This window comes from Impatiens glandulifera, chromosome 4 (assembly GCF_907164915.1).
Source record: "Impatiens glandulifera chromosome 4, dImpGla2.1, whole genome shotgun sequence".
NCBI classification, from domain to species: Eukaryota; Viridiplantae; Streptophyta; class Magnoliopsida; order Ericales; family Balsaminaceae; genus Impatiens; species Impatiens glandulifera.
Genome location: NC_061865.1, coordinates 16,355,288 through 16,376,171, shown reverse-complemented (window position 1 = coordinate 16,376,171; position 20,884 = coordinate 16,355,288). Strand labels below are relative to the sequence as shown.

Genomic DNA, 20,884 nt, shown 5'->3' with positions numbered 1-20,884 from the left:
CCCGATAGAGGATTCTAGCAAAGGACCAATAATCCTTAGCACCTCGACCGAGGGACTTCAGTACCAGGACCGATGATCCCGAGCCTCGACCTAGATCGAGGGTCTTTAGACCCCGACCAATAAAATCGGATCCAAATTTTAAGAATCTGGTCCTAAGGCTTATTTGTTTCCACTTTTCAAAATTCAAAATAATTTTTTAAATTTTGGGACCCTACCCTATTTTCTAAAAAATTCGAGAGATTGGAAAATGTCTTTAAAATATTTCCAGGATATTTCACCAACAAATATTTTAACAAAGGTTCGTTTGGCGTTTATTTCTAAACCCTAACACCCTTAAAATGATTGATTTTCTTTAGGTATACTTCTTCCTAGTAATCATCAGCAACAAATACCAGCATTTCAATATTGTTGTTGAAATATTTCAAATAATGTTAGAACCTAGAAGCAATAAATAAGACTGGAAGAATAATCAGTTAAAACTCAAACGTTATACAACCTATTTTCAAAAGTCAAGTTTATAAGTAGACATCGGTTTTAAAATGGATACGGAGGATGAAGCACAAAAGCCTTTTCTAGAGTATCGTCAAACTTCGAATCAAAAAACGAAACTTTGGTGTAAAATACGTTTGTACACGTACACCTTTTTTTATTGATTTTTCTAAAATTAATTGGTGACTCCGTCTTCAAATAAATAACCGTTTAAAAATTAATTATGTTTAATTAATTTAAACTGTATTTCATAACAAATCAAATCGTCATTTGATTTATCGCAAATTCTCAGATTATTAAAATTTGAATAAAATTAATTATTTTTACATAAATAATTTTAAAGGTTGCCATGTATTATCAAAATCTTTTTAAAATGATGTTTTATTTTAAAACGATGCCTGACACGCAAACAAAGGTTGAAACATCGAACCGCGAGCCACTCTAGGCTCGCATAACACATGTCGAACACACGCGTTGCTGCGGGATTCTCGAGAGTTACAATAGTTAAAAGCTTATCCTACCACGTTTAATAGACGAAGAAAGACGAACATCTTTCAAGATTCAAACCCCTTAACAATGCAACCAACGAGCACCGAAATCGGGGTGTCATCGATCATGTGATTGTCAAGATTTATATATCCATCCTTTAATGCTTTTAAATGAATAAATAAAAACGAGTCTAAGTGAAATTATAAATTAGGTTGGTCGCGAATTTTGTGTTTATTGTGTCAAACTTGGACATGCGTTTTCTAAAACTCGATCGTAATTTTCAAACTTTTCCCAGGAGGGCATTTTATAGACACCCACATTTTACACCATATATCTATAATTAAATTTGGATTTATATAAATAAATAAGAATGATACAAATAAATCAAATAATATTAAATGGGTTAAAATGAATTTTGTCAATTTAACTTTGTTGTGGTTTGTGTTTGTTTTGCAAATTGAATAAAACAATATAATATTGCCATGTCAAACGGGGCTAGGCACAATTAAATACCTAGACCTCAAAATAAGAGTATAATCAACACCTAACATTTTTTCTTGGGAAGAATGTCAATTTTGTTTACAAAGTTGGAGCGATGTGTCAATTTTGTTTATGAAGTTGCAAAATTCTATTTTTGTATATAAAGTTGTCAAAATGTTTCAAAAATAAATAAAATAACGGCAACCATTTAACAGGGTTAATTTGTATCCATGTGGCATACACGTGTCATCCACGTATTTATTTTATATATTTATTTATTTTTTGTTTAAAACAAACCTCATTAAATAAATCAATAAAATTATCCTTTTTTTACAAACCTAATTACCAGCCTCCATCATCAATCTCTTCATCAGCCCCGTCGCCGTCCTCTTCACCGGTCGTGGTCGTCGCCGCCCTCTTCACCAGTCGTGGCCGTTGCCGCCTTCTTCACAGCTTTAGACACTAACCCTACTCAAGTTCATCAATTGACATTGAATCACTTATGTTAGAAGAAAGAACAATAACCATCTAGTTGAAATCATTGCAATTCTCTCAATAGTTCTTCAAAAGATCCTTCAAATAGAGTTTGAAAATCAGAAACTTTTCATTTTACGCTTTAGACACTAACCCAATTCAAGTTCAACAACTGGCATTGAATCACTTATGTTAGAATTAGGAACACTCATGAAGGATCAATAACCATACAGTTGAAATCATTGTAATTTTCTCAATAATTCTTCAAAAGACCCTTAAAATAAAGTTTGAAGAATCACTTTAGTCACTAACCCTATTCAAGTTCATCAACTGAATTTGAATCATTTATGTTAGAAAAAGGAACCCTAATGAAGATAAAAATGAAGAGAGAGTACAAGAAATAAGAAACCCTAAAAACCCAAAATAAAACATAAGAGACAGGAGAGAAAGGAAGTTACTTGTGAGCTTGAGCTTCGACGCCGGAGTTCTTTTGAGAGAGAGGATCGCGAGGGCCGATTATCTTCTTGGCAATTGGTGACGACCACTGCTGGTGAAGAGGGCGGCGACGACCACGACGGGCTGATGAAGAGATTGATGATGGCGGCGTCTGGTGAAATGATGGAGGTAATTGGGTTTGTAAAAAAAAAGAAAAAAAAATAATTTTATTGATTTATTTACTAGGTTTGTTTTAAACAAAAAAAATATATAAAATAAATACGTGGATGCCACGTGTATGCCACATGGATACAAATTAACCCCGTTAAATGGTTGCCGTTATTTTATTTATTTTTGAAACATTTTGACAACTTTATATACAAAAATAGAATTTTGCGACTTCATAAATAAAATTGACACCTTGCTCCGAGTTTGTAAAAAAAATTGACATTCTTCCCATTTTTTCTTTCCCAGTGGACATTAAGATATAGGAAGTACGCTTCTCTCTCATTTTTTTCCCTTTCCCCCTTCTTGACCAACAACTTGCTTCTCTCTCTTCAAGATAGAGCAAACATGAACATCAGAGAAAACTCAGAGATCTGTTATACCAAAACGTTCGAAACAAAATACCAAACAACCCCAGATACACGAGTATCACAAGGCCGAGAAAGAAGGGCTAGAAAAGGGAAGATCTTTTCATTCCCAAAAAGGGGAGAAAGAGGGAAAAGATGAGGAAAGCGAGAGATCGACGACGTCTATTTTTGAATCAATCGAAGTTTTCAGATTTTGAGCGATTGGAGCTAGGAATTAATGTTGGTTTCAGAATTGATTGGAGTGTCATACTTGAACGATCCGTACCATTTCCCGAGTTTTGCTACTCGTCTATAGGTACTAGCATTTTATTTTTTAGATTTAGGAACACGACATAGATAAATATTTAGGAACAAAATTATACAAAGCTAGACACATGTTTTTGCTTAGATTACCTTTAGACACATGTCAATGATTGAATAAACAAATAAGGTGTAGATTAATGTTTTTTTTTAAGTCAAAAGTTTAAAGTAAATATTATAATGTGACAAGCACGTGAGATCTAGTACAGGAGCCCATATTCACTTGTAACCAAGCATCGAATCATGAACATAATTTCTAAAATGTGTTTTAACACGCAAACTATTTTTCTTTCCTAATTTCTTGAGTAGTAAATTAGGTGACAACTCTAAAAAAGTTAAAGCTAGTCTAAATCGATGTTTTAAATTCACTCTAATCAAGACTACCATTTTGGTTCTTCGTCTCACTCGAGACTCGAGATGAATATGATCAGTTATGATGCTCGACTATCGATCAACAAAAACTCTTCTCGGGAAGAGTCGATTTTTAACGTTACAATTTTAATACCAAAAAAATATTTTTACAAAAATAAATTAATAATACACTCTACAATAATTATAAAATAAATAATTTATTAAATATATTAGTATACGAGTCTAAATAATATTTATAAATTAAAAATACATTACTTAATTAAGTCATAATTTTCATTTTTCAAAACTAAATTCACAAATTATTTTCCTTTTTCAACCAATATACAATTTAACTCTCCGTGTATTTATGTTCTCTATAATCTAAATATTTTCATTTTTTTCTCCAAAATTTTAGAGGTATATATTCTCTTATAACTTTCTCTCTGATTTATGTTAGAAGTAGATCGGTATGAATATGGTAGAAAAGTTAAGTTTCACAAATAACTATAACTAAATAAACTTATATGAAAACAACTTATAGAGATTTATAGTTGATGCGTGTTATGCATTCTCTCGAGAATATGTATTGTCTTTGATTTAAAAGTGTATCTCTATAATTTTTCTATCTCTCCTATATATTGAAAAAAATGTTTTCTTAATTAATCACAATCAATGTAGGCAATTTCATAGGGATAATTAGTTATATATAAAATTTTAATTTGAACACGGTAAATTAGTTTCATAATTTAATGAATAATTAAATTAAAATAATAATTTAAAAATAATTAATATTAATATTTTATCTAACAATTTATTCTAAAAAACAACCCCTTCATATAGCATATAAAAATCATATTCATATGCAACTATAAGATTTGATTGTCTAAGAAAGGGAATATCAAACAGATTTTGGACAACTAAATTGGTTAGTTTTCTATAAAAAGAAAAAATACATATAATATTTTTCTTTTTCAATTACTCAATCCATTTTATAAAATACCAAAATATTGTTGTTATTCAATCAACTAATAATTTATATAACTTATTTTTTCAAACAATTATTTTAAAATATCTAACAAAAATCTTATATAACCCAAAATGAAATATCCCATAAAAAGATGAATAGCAATGTGAGAGCAATGATGAAGAAACATGGCTAACTTCAAGAAATGTTAAAGCCAACTAATTTTCAAAACATAAAAATGTTAAAATAATAATTCATTCAGACTTGACACTATTCCTATTCTTCCCAACCCTAACTATAAGAACCCACGATTTCTACTGAAACAATCATAAGTTCTCCAAACAAAAATCCATCAATCATCTATCTGCCTCTCTCGTTAACAAACCAAAAATGGCCAATTTCGCAGCCCAAATTCTAGTTGCCATGGCCACAGTGCTTGCATTTGTTTCCATGGACCAGCACCTACATCCCAAACTGGCGCCGGTTTCACAGGAATCATCTCTTCAACTCTGGTTCTATCCGCCGTTGCCTTCCTTATGAAATGAGACCTTCAACTGAATTATTTATTCCACGTTAATATTTTTTCATCAATATATATTGATTCTGAGTTGTAATATTTTTATTCCACGTTAATAATAAAAAACAATATAACTCCATTATTAACAAAAGAATCATCAGAATTGAAACAATTATAAGAAATGATCAAAAAAAAGGCTCAGAGAGTTGTAAATTGTGAATCAACAAGCTCCTAAATGAAGCTTTCTTAGTTTGATGGTATACTCAAAACATCATCGCCTTCAATCGATCTAACAAAAACAGGCCTCAGTCGTTTAAAAGATAGATTATCATCGTCAAAGAAAACCCTAAAAAAGGTTATTCAGATGGTACGGACAATATCAAACATCACTGGCCTGGCATCGAATCTCATATTCACTTTACATGGAATTAAAAAAAAAACTAAAGAAAAATATGAAGAAGAATTAGAGAGGGATGAAATCTAAGATAGCAAGTGAATGTTTTCATAACAATGAAGATATAAGTTTCTTCAGAGGCGACTGTGAAACCCTAATTTAAGAAATGATGGTATTCTTGGTCTATTGGGCCTAAGCCATTTTATTTTTCTATGGATCCAGTTTCAATCTATTTTATTAATTTTATTTTTAGTTAGGCTAGTTTTTGTTTTCTTTAAATAATAAGTGTTTTTACTAATATATAATGACTAAGTTAATTTAAATGGTAGAATAATTTGTAAGACACTAAAAAATATATATTTAATTAGGTATATATAAGAGCTTTTACAAGGGTTTATAAACCACTATTCAATCTATGAAAATCAAAATAAAACTAAATTTATATTTAAATTAAGTCTTTTTTTAAATTTGCCCATTACCTACAAATTTGTTATAAATATTCCTTATTACCTAAAAATTTATTATATGTAGTAACTAATTATAACATTGGCATATATATATTTTTTTATGGGACACTATTTTATTATTTTTAATATAGATTTTTTTATAACAGTAAAAAATTTAAAAATAAAATATTAAAAATATTGTTTTTAATATATGCAATATTCTAATTATCAATTAAGTTGTTATCATTATATTTTAAATACAACTAAAATTAGGAATAAGTCTATATGGTATACCTTAATTTTTTATTCTTACATTGATTTCGGTATACTTTGTTTTTGGTATACCTAAAAAATATATTAACTATGAATAAATAAAAAATCATCCCTTCAACTTAATAAAGTATTTAGTGACAAAATAATTTATGATACTCTCAAACTTAATAAAGTATTTAGTTTTATGCATTAATATTTTTTTTAGATAAATGTATATTTTGTTTGGGTTATTTTTGCATGCTGTATTCATTTTTTCTTCTTTAACAAAAAAAAAAAGTTCTTTGCTTGGACTTTATTTAAATTCTTTTGAATTATTTTTTCACTCAAGTGCTCGAGAGTTCGAGAAATCAACTATTTTCAAATAGGCAAGAGTTTAACTATTCTTTGCACTTTTCTTTGTCAGGTGTAAAATTATAATTTTATTGTTCATCCATAGTTTTATTATCCTTTTTCAAATTAATTATTGGTAGTAAATTAGATTACCTAAGATTAACAAAAGAACTTGCAGAGGAAATACAAACCTTGTGGGAATTGAAATACTGTAATACATATGTAACTACTTTTCCTTGCTACATTAGTTTTTGTCTAATTTTGTATTATTTCCTTTATGCAATTTCTAGTCAACTAAAACATGGTATCCACCATAACTATCAAGAAATAAGTTTGTTTTCTATGTAATGTATTAGACATATTCTCGTAAAAATGAACTTCAGTCCTGATTGCACTTGTAACTATTTATGCAAAACTAAGTGTATCTGGATTGGATTGGATTGGATTGGATTCGATTGGATTGGATTGGATTAGATTGGATTGGATTCGTTTCCAATTACCGAAACGTTTGAAAACTAAATTTAGTGAAAGACATTCTTAAATATATATATATATATATATATTTTTTTTTTTTAACCTGGATTATATTCAAAATTCATAGGGTAAGAAAAAAAAATGTTAATATCATTTCTTTGGTGATCGAGTCTCACTTCAATATATAAAAAAAAAAGAAAAAAGTGCAAGCTTTAATTTAAGTTTTGGGCTTATTTGTAATATAAATGACATTAATGTGCTAGACCATTATCATAACATGTATTTTTCGGATAAAAAATGTATTTCTCAATTATGCAAAAGGATGAAATACAAAATAATGGAGACTGATAAATGCAATATACTCTTCAAGTCTATTTCTTATAGCTTCCTTTTGTCTTTGCTAGGTAGGAAGACATTCTTCATGCTATGGTTCATCCATCTAATGATGTTGAGATTCAATAATGTAGTTGAAGTTCTTTCACCTTTTAACTTTCTTATATGTTTCTTTCTATTATTTTTTCAATGGATATAAATTATTTTTTTTAGGTAATTTAACTGTAGGTAACACCAAACTAAAATTTAATTTTATCTCAAAATTGGTTGTACTGTATAATTATTAAAGAATATGTTGCTTTTTCCAGTCCATCCGGACAATAAAAAATTTGGTGAAATATATAAGTTTTTGACGTTGTTGGACAGAGAAAATGAAAGAAGAAAGTGGATACATATTTTAGCGTTTCATTATCAATCAAACTCAGATAATTATTCAAAATAATGATTATGATTATATGAAACAAAATTTTTATTAAAATTGATACCTTATTTGTAGAACTTATACTATTGTGATCAATAATTTTTACAGTTTTTTGATTAAACCATCCAATTGAAAGTTTAAATTTCTTCCACAATATTGTATTTCTCTTTCAAAATACACACAAAAAAAAATTAAAATATTTGTATTCAACCAAATCAAATTCAATTCCTACTTATTAATCATTTTCAAACAAAAATCCTACTTATTAATAGGTCTTATTAGGTGTACAATTAAAATATTAAAATTATTTTTGATTAATGAAGTATAGAAACTCGTTTTAATTAGTTTATATACAAGATGTTATTGTCTTCAAACTTAAACCCATTGAATAAATAATTTATTGATAATTGCCTCACATAATTTAATTGTTCTCTATTCCCTCATTAGCTAATAAAAAAAATCACAATTAAAAAGTAACATGTACTACATGATGAATGCCTTAGTCTAGCAATGAATGAAGAAGTAATCATTTTGATTGGGTCAATCTTTTGAACTTATGATCCTATAGTTGCAAAAAGAACAACCATTAAGTAACAAACACTACATATTAAAGAATTAAAATTTCTAATGAGTTTCATAATTGATATTTCCAATGAAGTTTAAGTTATATTATTCCAGAATTGATATTTTTATTGAACTTTAAACATTCAATTAACTTTCTTTAAATGTAAAATAATAAATTGTTATGAAAATTATTGTGTTTAATTTAATATATAAATTGAACATAATTTAATTAGGTTAAATAGATATAACTAATAAAATTTAGCTAAACCTGATCAACATCATCTAAGAATAACATAAAAAAGAATAGGAACTTCTGAATTTAGAGAATTGGTAGGGCCGCGCGAACGCAGGCCCCTCAGCAACAAATTATGACGTAGATTCAACCACAATGGGCTGATCTTAGATAAGCACCCTTTCTATGTGCAATGAAAGTCACTGACCTAGGCCATAGGCCTTCTTGATCGCCCAAAGACCCCGTCCAGGTAAGTAAGTATTTCGTTTGCCAGGCCCATCATTTTATATTACGTGAATTATGAACCAATTCTTTTATCTCCCGATGTGGGAACAAATACTCGTAATATTGCTTCTTGTTTCTCACACCGCCCTCATAAGATCAGAAGAAGGGAGAAAAAGCTATGGCTTTGCTGCTGGTTCTTCATGGTGAGATGATAACAAGGTAAACAGTTATTTAATTTGTCTTCTCTTAAGAAGTAATCGGTGTTTGTTACAAAGGAATTTCAGTGATATTGATTTTAAGTTCAGTTTTTGGGTTTTCTCCTGGAAATGAAATTAAGGGTAGTTCTAATGTAAAAGTTTTTTGAATTTGCAGTCAACTAGATTGTTGTTGCATTTACTAATAAACTTAAAGTGGGATTGTTTGATGACGATTCTTATCGACTATCGATTCCCCCAAAATGATGAAACTTTGGGGAAATCCTGAAGTGATTCAAAGTAAAGCTTAAGGTTTTGTGCATCATTAGATTTTAGGAGGTTCGACTCAAAATAACAATGCATATGTCCGCTAGGGTAGCTCATTCTATAGAATCCAATGGTTCAAGTAACTCTACCTTTCAATGTTCATGGGATTTTTGAATGAGTGGAAATATGATGCAATTGTATGGTTTATGAATTTGTTTGACTTGTGAGTATGTTTTTGCAGAATCTAAGTTGTTTAAATTACTTTCTTACTCTCAAATCCTAAATGAAATGGGGAAGGGAATTGAATGCCGAATGTAGTAGATATGCACCCTGAAACAGGTGATGTCTTTATTTGACAGAGACTGCAATTGTAATGAACTAAACCTAACTTTGGTTGAGAAACTATTTGACAAAGTATTCCTGCCATATATACTTTCATCCCAAAAGGAACCCCTTTTCTTTGCCTGGAAGGTATAACCAATTTGAGAGGTTGTTCATTATCATAGAGAACATGAATTTCTTCAAATGTCACATATCTTTATCTTTGGACTCTAAGAAATGCTGAAAAATTGAGAGTACCAAGGAATTTCAAATTTGCACTTAACTCCACTTAACTCTGCGTAAATAGATTAAAGACTACTTGCCATAAATCATTTAACATTTTCTTTCAAATCTTCCAAAGATATTGTAGTGACCAAATTCTACTTAGTTTCATAAGTTTATACACTAAATTTAGTGCTTACGCTTTCTTGAAGAAAATCAGCATAGAAGGAACCCAACAATGGTGTTTTGGTGGAAAATGTGTGAAAACGAAACTTAGTGATCTAAAATTGTATCAGTTACCTATATGGGTTAGAGCATCCTAAAAAACAATGGATGTTTATTTGAAGAGATTTTATTGATAAAAGATTTTATTGAGATTAATTACTTTTTTTTCTTGTAGCAGTTTTTTCTTGTTTATAGAGCAGTGTGTAAACTTGCTTCATATCTACAGTTGAGCAACTGTTAATTCTAAAATCTAAATAGTTAGCAACATCTTTTAGTTTCAAGTCAAAATTTATTCAACCTATCTTCATAATAAAGCAAATATTAATGTCATACAATTTAAATAAAAGAATATGTTCGTACCAGAATTCGTTTAACTTTATTTGAAACAACAGTTCATTCATTTAGTCATTGTTTGAGAAAGTGGTTTTTTTAAGTTTAAAAAAAAAAATCTTGTTTGATAATTGCTTTTTAAAAATTAGTTTTCTAGATTAAAAATACCAAAATATCCTATAGTATATGATAGAGATGTCTGGATGGTTGATTATTTTTCAATTAATGTCAATGGAAAACCAATAATAAATCAACTTCAACCTAAAAATAAAATTCTAGATGTGAAATTGACTCTAAAGTTTAGATTAAACTAGATTATAATCCTAGATTCTTTAACTTAACGGTAACAAGATGGATATTCTCAACTTGCTTGAGGTCATTAACTATGTGCTTAACTCGTTTTTTAATTTTTACTTTTCAAAAAGTTGGATTATATCAATAATATTCATTTGATTGGGCTTAACTCGTTGTCCTATTTTTATTTTTCAAAAATTTAGAATATATCAATTCAACACGTATCTCCTAACCTCCATTACACAAAACTGATACGAGGTCTTCCATTTTTAATAGGCCTTTTTCTACAAATAAAAAACTTAATAAACACATGTCATATGTCAACAATGATTCTTCCATTTTTTTTTGACAATTTCTAAACGCTTCTATGCGGTTTTCTGTCGAGAAAAGAAAGTCTACTTTTTATCTATTTAACATAATATTTTTCAATTTTTTTTTTCATCAATAACATTCTTTAAACTTTATATAACTTCATTAAATTTGATGCAAAATGCAAAATGCAAAACTCAAAACTATTTGTTTAAAATAATTAATTGGGTCAAAACTACTTCTCCTCCAATCTAAGGAATATTATCTTTTTATGTGATTAATTCACATACAATATATGATTTATATATTTAATTTTTCACATAAATATTCTTCAATGAAATAAAATTAAGTTATAAACTTATAAAAATATTCTTATAAATTTTAGATATTTTTGTATTGAAAAATATATGATAACTTAAAATTAAATGATCCAATCTTATCAACTAACAACGTTTCAAAAATAATTAAATTTAAATAATAATATTTTTATCTGAATAATATTTTATTTATAGTCATAACAGTGCAACTACACTAATTTGATTTGTACAATGCTTAAAAAAAATATAGTTAAATTATTCCATCTAAGGTCACCTAATTCTAATATATATATTTAATTTCAATTTCAATGTGTCTGAATTACCGAGTTTTGAGTTGTGGTTAATTTAAATATTTACGTGAGAGTAAATAAATACTTGAGTCGGGTGTAGGTTGACTTGTCCATAAACTTAAAATTGTTAAATTAAAAAATTAAATTAAAAATATGATACACAAGTCTCAAACAATTTCCATCTAACAATATAAGCTCAACATTTTAATCAACTAAACTAATAATATTTTATATTTTAAATTTAAAATAAGAATCGATGAATTTATAACATTTCAAACCATATAACTTTAATTTTTTAACCAACTATTAATTTCATATATATAATTATGATCTTTTATAAATTATTTTATATTTTTACATCTCGCCAAATTCATCTCTCTCTTCTCCTTTTATTTCCGAACGGTCAAATCTCTCTTTTCTTCTATTTTTTAACGGTTAAATCTCTCTCTTCTCCTTTCTATATCTTTCAGATTCTTTATCCATCAAAATACTTTAAAACATATATTTTTTTTGCATTCTACTATTAACCGAGCAATTTTTTTATTGCCTTCACCCTTCCCTATTTATTATTTTGAATTTTGTAGAATTTGAAAATCACTAATATTATGTTTGAGATATTATTTAGTGGTAAAATATAATTTTAATTAATAAAATTTAACTTTCGAGTTTTTGAGTTCGAGTAGCTCGAATTGTAATCGAGCCGAGTTCGAGTATACATTTTGGTACTCAATTGAGTTTGAGTATTTACGATGCGCACTATGAGCGTTTTGGATATTTTTGTTAGACAAAATAAATCGGGTTAATTAATTTGAATATAAACTCAATTGTTAGTTAACGGGTATGAGTATAAATTATACCAATTTTTTTTTTTAAATTATTTTCTCTAATTTAATCAAATATATATATAATATATATATATATATATAATTAAAAAAATTAGTGAAGGTGTATTAATTAAGAATGTAAAATATTTTCTTTCTAATTTTACTTAATATTATTTTTTTATAAATAATTATATATATAGATAAATAATTTTATTTTATTAATTATTTTATATTTATATAATTATATATTAAAGGTATATAACAAGTTATTTAAAAATTAATTCATAATATATTTATATAAAAATGAATTAATTAATTTAATTATTTGTTTCTCTTTATATTAAAAAATATGAGGTGAAAGTAGAAATTATTAAGTATGAAAAATGTTTTTTTAATATGAGTGTAATGATTTATTTTTAATGATTAATGTTATAATTCGAAACTTACAACGATGTAATGATTAAATATTCATAATTTATAATAAAAAATCAATAGTTCAAATCTTACTAGTTGCAAGTTTAAATAATTACAAAATTTTATATGAAAGAGTGCAAAATGATCGGAATGATAGATCAACTAGGGAACAAATGATATGTTGGTTGACCGAAGTGAGAAAGTTTATAATATAAAAAGACGAGTGTGTACAAAATATGCTCAAAATGAATGCTACTAATCAATTTTTTTTAGAGTCTTTTGATTGTTATCCTTAATCATAGTTAGGGTTTGTCTAACTTTGATTTCTGACCCTCCCACTTTTGGGATTTTAATGAAATGATTTTAACCGTTTTCCCAAAAAAATATGTACTCAAAATGTTAATCTGATGGTGTTGGTTGACTGAAATAAGAAAGTCTATAATATGATAAGATGATTGTGGAACTAAAAGTATATTGGTTGGTTGAAGTGAAGATGGTAAGTGGTCGATAAGGAGGAGATTTTTGAGTGAATGAGAAGGTCTGTAATATGATATATAGTTCGGTTGCAGATAACAATGAATATGTTGGTTACTCGATATGAGAGATAATAGATGTCGATAATGAGGCGATTTTTAGGTGAAATGAGAAGCTCTGCAATATGATATATATAGTTCAGTTATGAGTAACAATTGATATGTTGGTTACTGGTAGTTACTCAAAATGAGATTTTTTAGTGAATGAGGCAAATGATAATCGTAATATTTTGTATTTTAACCGTGTCTTTTTTGCAACTTTTGTAGTTGCTGGAACTATGTGGTATGGTTCAACAACTACCCGATCAAATTATTTGGGCCTACTCGTTATCAATGGAATTAAGGGTACTTTCAACGAGAGATATATTGAAGAGTTAGTGTTGATCTAGCCGAAAACCAAAGTTTAGCAGAAGTTTGGTATAAGATTCCCGAAAAATTAGCTTTCTATGATTACATTGGTAATAATCCAGCCAATGGGGATTATTCCGAGCATGCCCCATAGATATTGGGGATGGAATAGTGGTTGGATGGTTAGGACCCATTGTCTTTAGAGATAAAGAAGAATATGAACTTTTTGTACGTCGTATACCTACTTTTTTGAAACATTTCCAGTTATTTTGGTAGACAACAACGAAATTATTAGAGATGACGTTCTTTTTCGAAGAGCAGAATCAAAATATAGAAATCGTTCTAGTAACCTCTAATGACACTAATGAAGCTTCAAATTATATTTCTTCCAGAATATTAAAACTCGTTATGTTCTTATGTTTCTATTTGAACATAATCATGTTCATTAATCATTAATATTTGTATATGCCGTATATTTGGATCATTTTAATATATATATATATATATATATATATATATATATATATATATATATATATATATATACTTTTGTTTCATTTGTGTTTTCTCCTTTATTTATTTTTTAAATGTAAAAAAAAATGTTATATTTTTTTCAAAAGGATCAATTGAAATATATACTTTATTTTAATTGAAGTAATAATTTACATATATATTTATATATATTACAATTAATATTCTCAATTTAAAAAATATATATATATTAAATTAAAATTATTTATATTAATTTTTTTATTCAATTAATAATAATTAAATTACAATTTTCCTTGTAATGAAAATATATTTTAATCAATTTGTTATACTAAATCAAAATCTCCTTAATTATTTTAAATATTCTAATTAAGAATACTAATAATAATACTAAAATGATATATAGTAATGGATAAAATTTATATAAAAATCAAATAACAAAATGAGAATAATAGATAAATAAATAGTGTAAGAGTTTGTATTATTATTTTATTATTATACTATATTCTTACTACACATACAAAATTAAAAATAAATATAGTTCATTGTTTATGTTATATATTAAACCAAATTACAATAATCTATGTAATTTCAATTGACTTTTCTCTTTATAATTTATATCTTTCACACAACCTAAGTTAGACAAATTGAACCTACTCTAAATCTAGAATATAAGACATTGCATAACTCTAAGAAATGTAATTCTCGTTTAAACAAAAATATAATAATTCTCAATAACTATTAATTTATGAAATAAAGTGATAAGATAAATATTTATGTAAAATAGTTAGAACAGTTAGAATTGTTACATTAATATTGCTTTACCAATTCTCGAATTTATAACTCATTAGAAAAATTAAAAAGATAAATGCATATTAATCAAATAATACACTACATAAAACAATATTTTTTAAGTAACATCTTTAATATTTATTTATTTTTAAATAATTTATGGAAAGAAATACTATTAAGATTTTCATTAATGTTATAATAAAAATATACAAGGTAAAGAATTTTGTAATATAAGAAAAAAAATATGCAAAATAAAGTAAAAAATTTAATACATGGAATATGGATTTAGTAAAAATATATTTTTTTAAATAGTTGGTCCATGTGGAGCTTTGTACATCACTAGATTAGATAATTTTGATTAGGAATTTCACACACAAATAGCATAGGAGCTTGGAAATCTTGAATTTAATTATATAAATAGGCCCTCCCTAATCCATGCATACACACATCTCCTCTTTCATATTTCATCTAAACATCCTTAATTTGTAATTTAAAAAGCTATGGTGAGGATAAGCAAAGGGCGTAAAAAAATCACTATGGCCAAAATGCAAAATGAGAGCAACCTTCAAGTTACCTTCTCCAAGAGAAGAACCGGTTTATTTAAGAAATCCAGTGAACTGACTACACTTTGTGCTGCTGAGATGTTGGTTATCGTCTTCTCTCCGGGGAAGAAGGTGTACTCATTCGGTCACCCAAGTGTTGAGGAATTGGTTGATCGATTCATGGGTAATCATGGCTTGTCCTCCGGGCTTTCTCATGAGACCCAACAACTAGTAGAGGCTCACCGGATGTCTAACATAAGGGATATGAATACTCGACTCATGGAGGTTGAGGAACAATTGGAGGTGGAGAAAAGGCGTGGGGAGGCGGTGACTCGAGCCTTGCAGCATGGAAGGGAACATAGGTGGTGGGAGGGTTCAATTGAGAAGATGACATATCTTCAACTTGAACAGCTCAAAGGGTCTCTCGAGAATGTGAAGGCCATGGTTGCTCAAAACATATCGGAGGTTTCCAACCCGCTTCATTTGCTTGCAGCTACTAGTGGACCACCTAGTTATCTTTAAGAATTCTCCAAATTGATGGTTACTATATCCTCATTCCAAATATTACTTTTGACACAAAATTATCATTTTACTTTTCTTTAAACTCTTTTCTTTCGTATGGTTTCTTTTTATAATTAGGTTTTTTGTTTTGTTTTAAAGTGTTGTCAATCATATCATAGTATAATAGCTACAATATTTAAATCATTTAAATCATAAAATAAAATATCAAAATATTCGTACTTTAATTTTATTAAATATAAATTAATATTTTAATAATTAAACTTAGATAAATATTAAACAATCTACTTTTTTTTTTTAATTATTATTAAACAAGTTTTTTTCCCAACAAAATCCATAAATAACCTAAAATACCCAAATTCCTTCATCTGTTCATCTTTGAGCCCATGTAATCCCTGATAATTACCTATACTAAGTGAGTTTAAAAAAATCCTTTTACACTTTAAATATATATATTAGTTTATATATATTAGTTTCCTTATAAACTTAGTATAATATTTATAGATTAAACATGATGGGAAAATGTATTCTTCAAAAGAGAACGTTGAATTAATTTATCAATTATTTAATTTTATTTTTTTTAAATTGATTTAGAACTTAAAAAAAAATAAAAAAAATTCAACGTTTAGAACGTAGCCCAAAAAAAAAACAACAAACTGTCAAACGTTTGAAGTCGATCAAACGGTACAAATTTTGGCAAACGAAAATCTTCTCCGGCTGTTACCTTAAACTTTTAAATCTGTTTTTACTCTAATCTCTTGTTATTCTCAAAACTCAGTTAATTTAAATGAAAAATAATGTCTCTTCACATTATATACTGTGAACCTAAATAAAGCTCCCACTAAGTTAGGTCTCTCCAACTAGGACAAAATCCAACAAAAACGTAAACTATGTAATACTTACAATATTTTTTCTATTTTAACAGGATATTAGAACTATGTTTTATATTTGAAGTAAAAGAATTTTAGTATTTTGCTGTCTTCATCCCTATTATTTTAGTAATGAATGAAGTGTTTTAATAAATTTATTATTATATATATATTTTTTTAATAATTTCTACTCCTTCTAAATTTTCTTATATATTTTCTTAATAATTTCTACTCCTAAATTTTTTATAAGTTATGTGAAACTCTATAGTTATTTTTATCCGTGGTTGTTTTTTATAAGTAGTTATTGTCTATTTTATTTGTTAGTCTTTTGGGAAACATATAAGATTTTTTTTGATTTAGTGGACAATGTTATTTGTTGTTGAATAAATTACAATACTTTCACAAGTAACATCAAAATTATTATTACACCCCAACAATCCATACTAACATAATTCTACATTTTTCGTTAATTTATTTAATCAATACAATGTCATTATATCGTTAGAGAATTACGACAATCACGAGTAACCTTCACGAGTAACCTTGAAGTTTTTTTCTTTTCAATTATCGTTTCATTCCCGCAATCAATACATATAAATTTATATTTTTTTTCACTAATTTATTATTGGATGAATCTTAACCCTTATAGTTTATTAACCTTGAAAAATATATTATTAATATTTATAATCTCATTATAATTTTAAGTTGTCAAATTCTCTTTAATCTTAATTTGAAAACGAATATTATTATTATTAAATTATATTTTTTAAATTGTAATGTCTATATATTAAATAAATGATTTAATGCTATATTATTCAATACAATATTTTTTCTATTATATCTGTCTACTTAGTTAAATGTTATAATAATATTTATTTTTCAAGTTCAAATCTTTTTTTTATTATGGTTACACCCTTTTTTAAAAAAAAATCATAAATGTAAGAGACAAAGACAGTTATTTTTCTTTTCATAGAACTCTATTAAACTTTTTCTTTATTTAACACTCTTTTTTACTTCGCTAAAAGTAGTTGTTGAAATTGTTTGTTTAATAAAATTATATACTCTTAATTTGAAGTCTGTCTAGGCCCATGTAAGTAGCGGGCATGAAACAGTCTTCTTTCTTTGTATTTCAAATGATACTGAATACAATCTAACTCTAATTATTTGATTTAGGGTTCTTGGTCAATCCAAAGATCAAAATCTGTGATTAACAAAGTTTAAAATTTTCACATTTGTTCTTCTGTCTGTAGAAGATGGCGTCATTCTTTCCGGATGAGATTCTAGAAAACGTTCTTTGTCGGTTGCCTGTTAAGTCTCTACTCCGTTTAAGGTGCATTTCTAAATCTTGGCTTTCTCTAATTAGTAGCCCTCGTTTCGTCAAATTGCATCTGAACAGATCAGTACAAACCAAGAGCAATCTTAGTCTATTCCTGATAACCGGCCACGAATTCTTTCGGTGGAATTTGTATTCCCTCGACCATGATCTTCAACCGCCGGAGGTCATTAACCATCCGATCGATGGCCATCCGTTTAGATATCGGTGGTATACAATCGGGTCCTGTCACGGATTGATCTGCTTGTCAAATTCCATTGATGACACTATCTATTTATGGAATCCATCAACAAAAAAGTCTATAAAACTGCCTTATGCCAATCCTTCTTGCAGTTGCTATGATAGATCTTATGGATTTGGTTACGATAACACCAATGACGATTACAGAGTGGTGAGAACTGTGTTGGGTAGAGATGCTCAAGGGGACATCATCAATTACGAGATTAATGTTTATAGTTTGAGATCAAATTCGTGGCATATGTCAGAGAAGTTTCATCACTGTCCAAATTTTGAAAGTAAAAATGTCATAGCTTGTGGAGCTCTGCACTGGATTTCAGGAAACATAGAAGAGGAAGAGAAAAGTTGGATTGTTGCCTTTAATCTTGGTACAGAGAAATACCGAGTAATTCCAACGCCTGAGTACAGTGGTCCTCATTATATTATATCTTTGAATAATTTTGAAGAATACTTATCATTATCTTGTCATTACTACTCAAATGTCGTGGATGTTTGGTTATTAAATGAATATGGTGGGAAGAATGAATATTGGTCGAAATTGATTTCATTGCCGCCAACAGAACCTCAGACGGACAGCCCGAATTTTCAGTCTGTGAAACCGATTGCTTATTCAAAAAGTGGTAAGAAAGTACTGCTCCAGATGGATTATATTTCGCTTGCTTGGTATAACTTAGAAGATGAGTCAGTTGAAGATATTATGTTACATGATTTGGGACCTTTTTTTGATTTCTACTCTTGCTTGGAAAGTCTAGTCTCCGTCGATGTTACAGCAGCTGAAGCAGCTGTAACCAATGCTAAGAAGAATTCAAGAAAAAGAAAGAAAATAAATGTGAGTAGATATAGATAAATATATATCTTAAATTTGATAATATACCTTCAATGTTTTTTTTATCCTTATGTGAATATCACATGCTTCTTCATAACCAGATTTCATATTGAGATTATATTTGAAAACAAAACTTAATTAGATTTATTGTTTGTTGTATTCAGAAACAAAAATAAGTGATTTCAAATAGGTGTTATACAAGTCATTGTTTTTTTTGTTTGCGATTATAGAATATGATTGATAACTGAAGTATAATCTGATCAAGATCAATGTATTTTTTTTTTGACAGATGAAGAAAAGTGTTGATGATGGAAAGATGAAGAAACAAACAGTCAAAGATTGAGGGGAAAATAAAAAGTAGAATTCTTTCACATATAAAAAAATAGTTGCTTTAGTTACATGGTTTATTACTGCATACTAGAAACTGTTGTAATTTGGAATTAGAATGACTTGGCTGGCAGTGAATCTCACTTGTAGAGTTCTAAGACCATTTCAAAATTTATAATTCATCTTATTAATCTATGCCTTATGTTAAATCTCAAATCTTTTTTTCATTTAAGTATTATTAGGAGTCGTCCCCAAAGTTATGGGGTGTATGTTTCGTATTCACTAGAATCTAGGTTTCATGTGACCACCTAAAGTGGCCTTTTCAAGTTAAGTTATTTGTTTGAAATTTAATTTGTGAAACTCTTTATTCCAGCTGAATGATAGGTTTAAGATGCACTATCTGAAAATTTTACAAACTAAACGAAAATCTTTTGAATTGTGCATGCTGTTTCTTTCTTCGGAATCTTGGTTCTTGATTCTTTCAAGCAATAGATGCAGATAAATACAATTCTCGATAATATCTTAATTTGTGTGATAGAATGGAGGAAATGAAACCTAAGTGCATAGTTGAAGGTCAAATTATAAAATACTAGTATCTAATAGATTTGAATAACAAAATAATCTGCATAGTGATGGAATGAGTACTTGAAAACTTGATACCTGCATAAAATTGAAATAACAGTTGGGTTCGGGATACTTAACTTTAATTTAAAATGTCCAACGTGCCTGTGCCTAAATAGTGGCCAAATAGGACTAAACAGGAACACAAAATTAAAGTACCATTTTATAAAAGGGATCGGCACTTCAAATCCATACTTGATGTCCATTCAAACTTCTAAGATAAGCTTTAATTATTTATTAATTTTTTTTTAGGTAGGGTAGTTAGCCGACATGATCAACACTAAACTAAATTAGCCTATTAGGCTTAACATTTAAAGCATATAGTTAAATACGTAGAGAGAATAAAAACGTACCCGGAATTAAAGGCTAAACACACTGTCCTTCCAACTTTTATTGATCCAACTTGAAATATATTACAACAGGGTGATAGTGATAGATAGAGAGTACAATACAGACTTCAGGGGTCGTTTTTCGCCTCCCCTACCAACCAAACATGAACAACTATTTATAGGAAAACATTTTACAAAAGTTTAAAACTTGAACAGTGACTCCCGAGATTCCCGGGATAAGTTTTTTCCACAAGTTACGGATCTTGTCTTCTTTTTCTGCAAACAGTGCCTCTCGGGATTCCCGGGATAAGTTTTTCCCGCACCTTAC

The 20,884-nt window shown here is 28.0% G+C and overlaps 2 protein-coding genes, 1 long non-coding RNA gene and 3 other non-coding genes across 6 annotated transcripts; 3 read left to right on the top strand and 3 right to left on the bottom strand.

Annotated features, from left to right (window-relative positions):
- Positions 1-5,286: 5,286 nt before the first annotated feature.
- LOC124937176 lies at positions 5,287-5,372 on the bottom strand. The gene has a single exon (XR_007099286.1). It is a non-coding gene; the product is annotated as a small nucleolar RNA snoR116 (small nucleolar RNA).
- A 20-nt stretch (positions 5,373-5,392) lies between these two features.
- LOC124937182 lies at positions 5,393-5,487 on the bottom strand. Its single transcript, XR_007099292.1, has one exon. It is a non-coding gene; the product is annotated as a small nucleolar RNA snoR117 (small nucleolar RNA).
- Positions 5,488-8,657: 3,170 nt separating this feature from the next.
- On the bottom strand, positions 8,658-8,817 carry LOC124937214. Its single transcript, XR_007099321.1, has one exon. It is a non-coding gene; the product is annotated as a U1 spliceosomal RNA (small nuclear RNA).
- A 76-nt stretch (positions 8,818-8,893) lies between these two features.
- On the top strand, positions 8,894-9,472 carry LOC124933636. Its single transcript, XR_007099023.1, has 2 exons — positions 8,894-9,003; positions 9,157-9,472. It is a non-coding gene; the product is annotated as an uncharacterized LOC124933636 (long non-coding RNA).
- Positions 9,473-15,453: 5,981 nt separating this feature from the next.
- On the top strand, positions 15,454-16,017 carry LOC124934822 (agamous-like MADS-box protein AGL62). Its single transcript, XM_047475322.1, has one exon. It carries the CDS (start codon positions 15,454-15,456, stop codon positions 16,015-16,017), a length of 564 nt encoding a protein of 187 aa, XP_047331278.1.
- Positions 16,018-18,136: 2,119 nt separating this feature from the next.
- On the top strand, positions 18,137-19,622 carry LOC124934820 (F-box protein CPR1-like). Its single transcript, XM_047475321.1, has 2 exons — positions 18,137-19,237; positions 19,569-19,622. The coding sequence occupies exons 1-2, from the start codon at positions 18,137-18,139 to the stop codon at positions 19,620-19,622; spliced, it is 1,155 nt and encodes a 384-aa protein (XP_047331277.1).
- Positions 19,623-20,884: the final 1,262 nt, after the last annotated feature.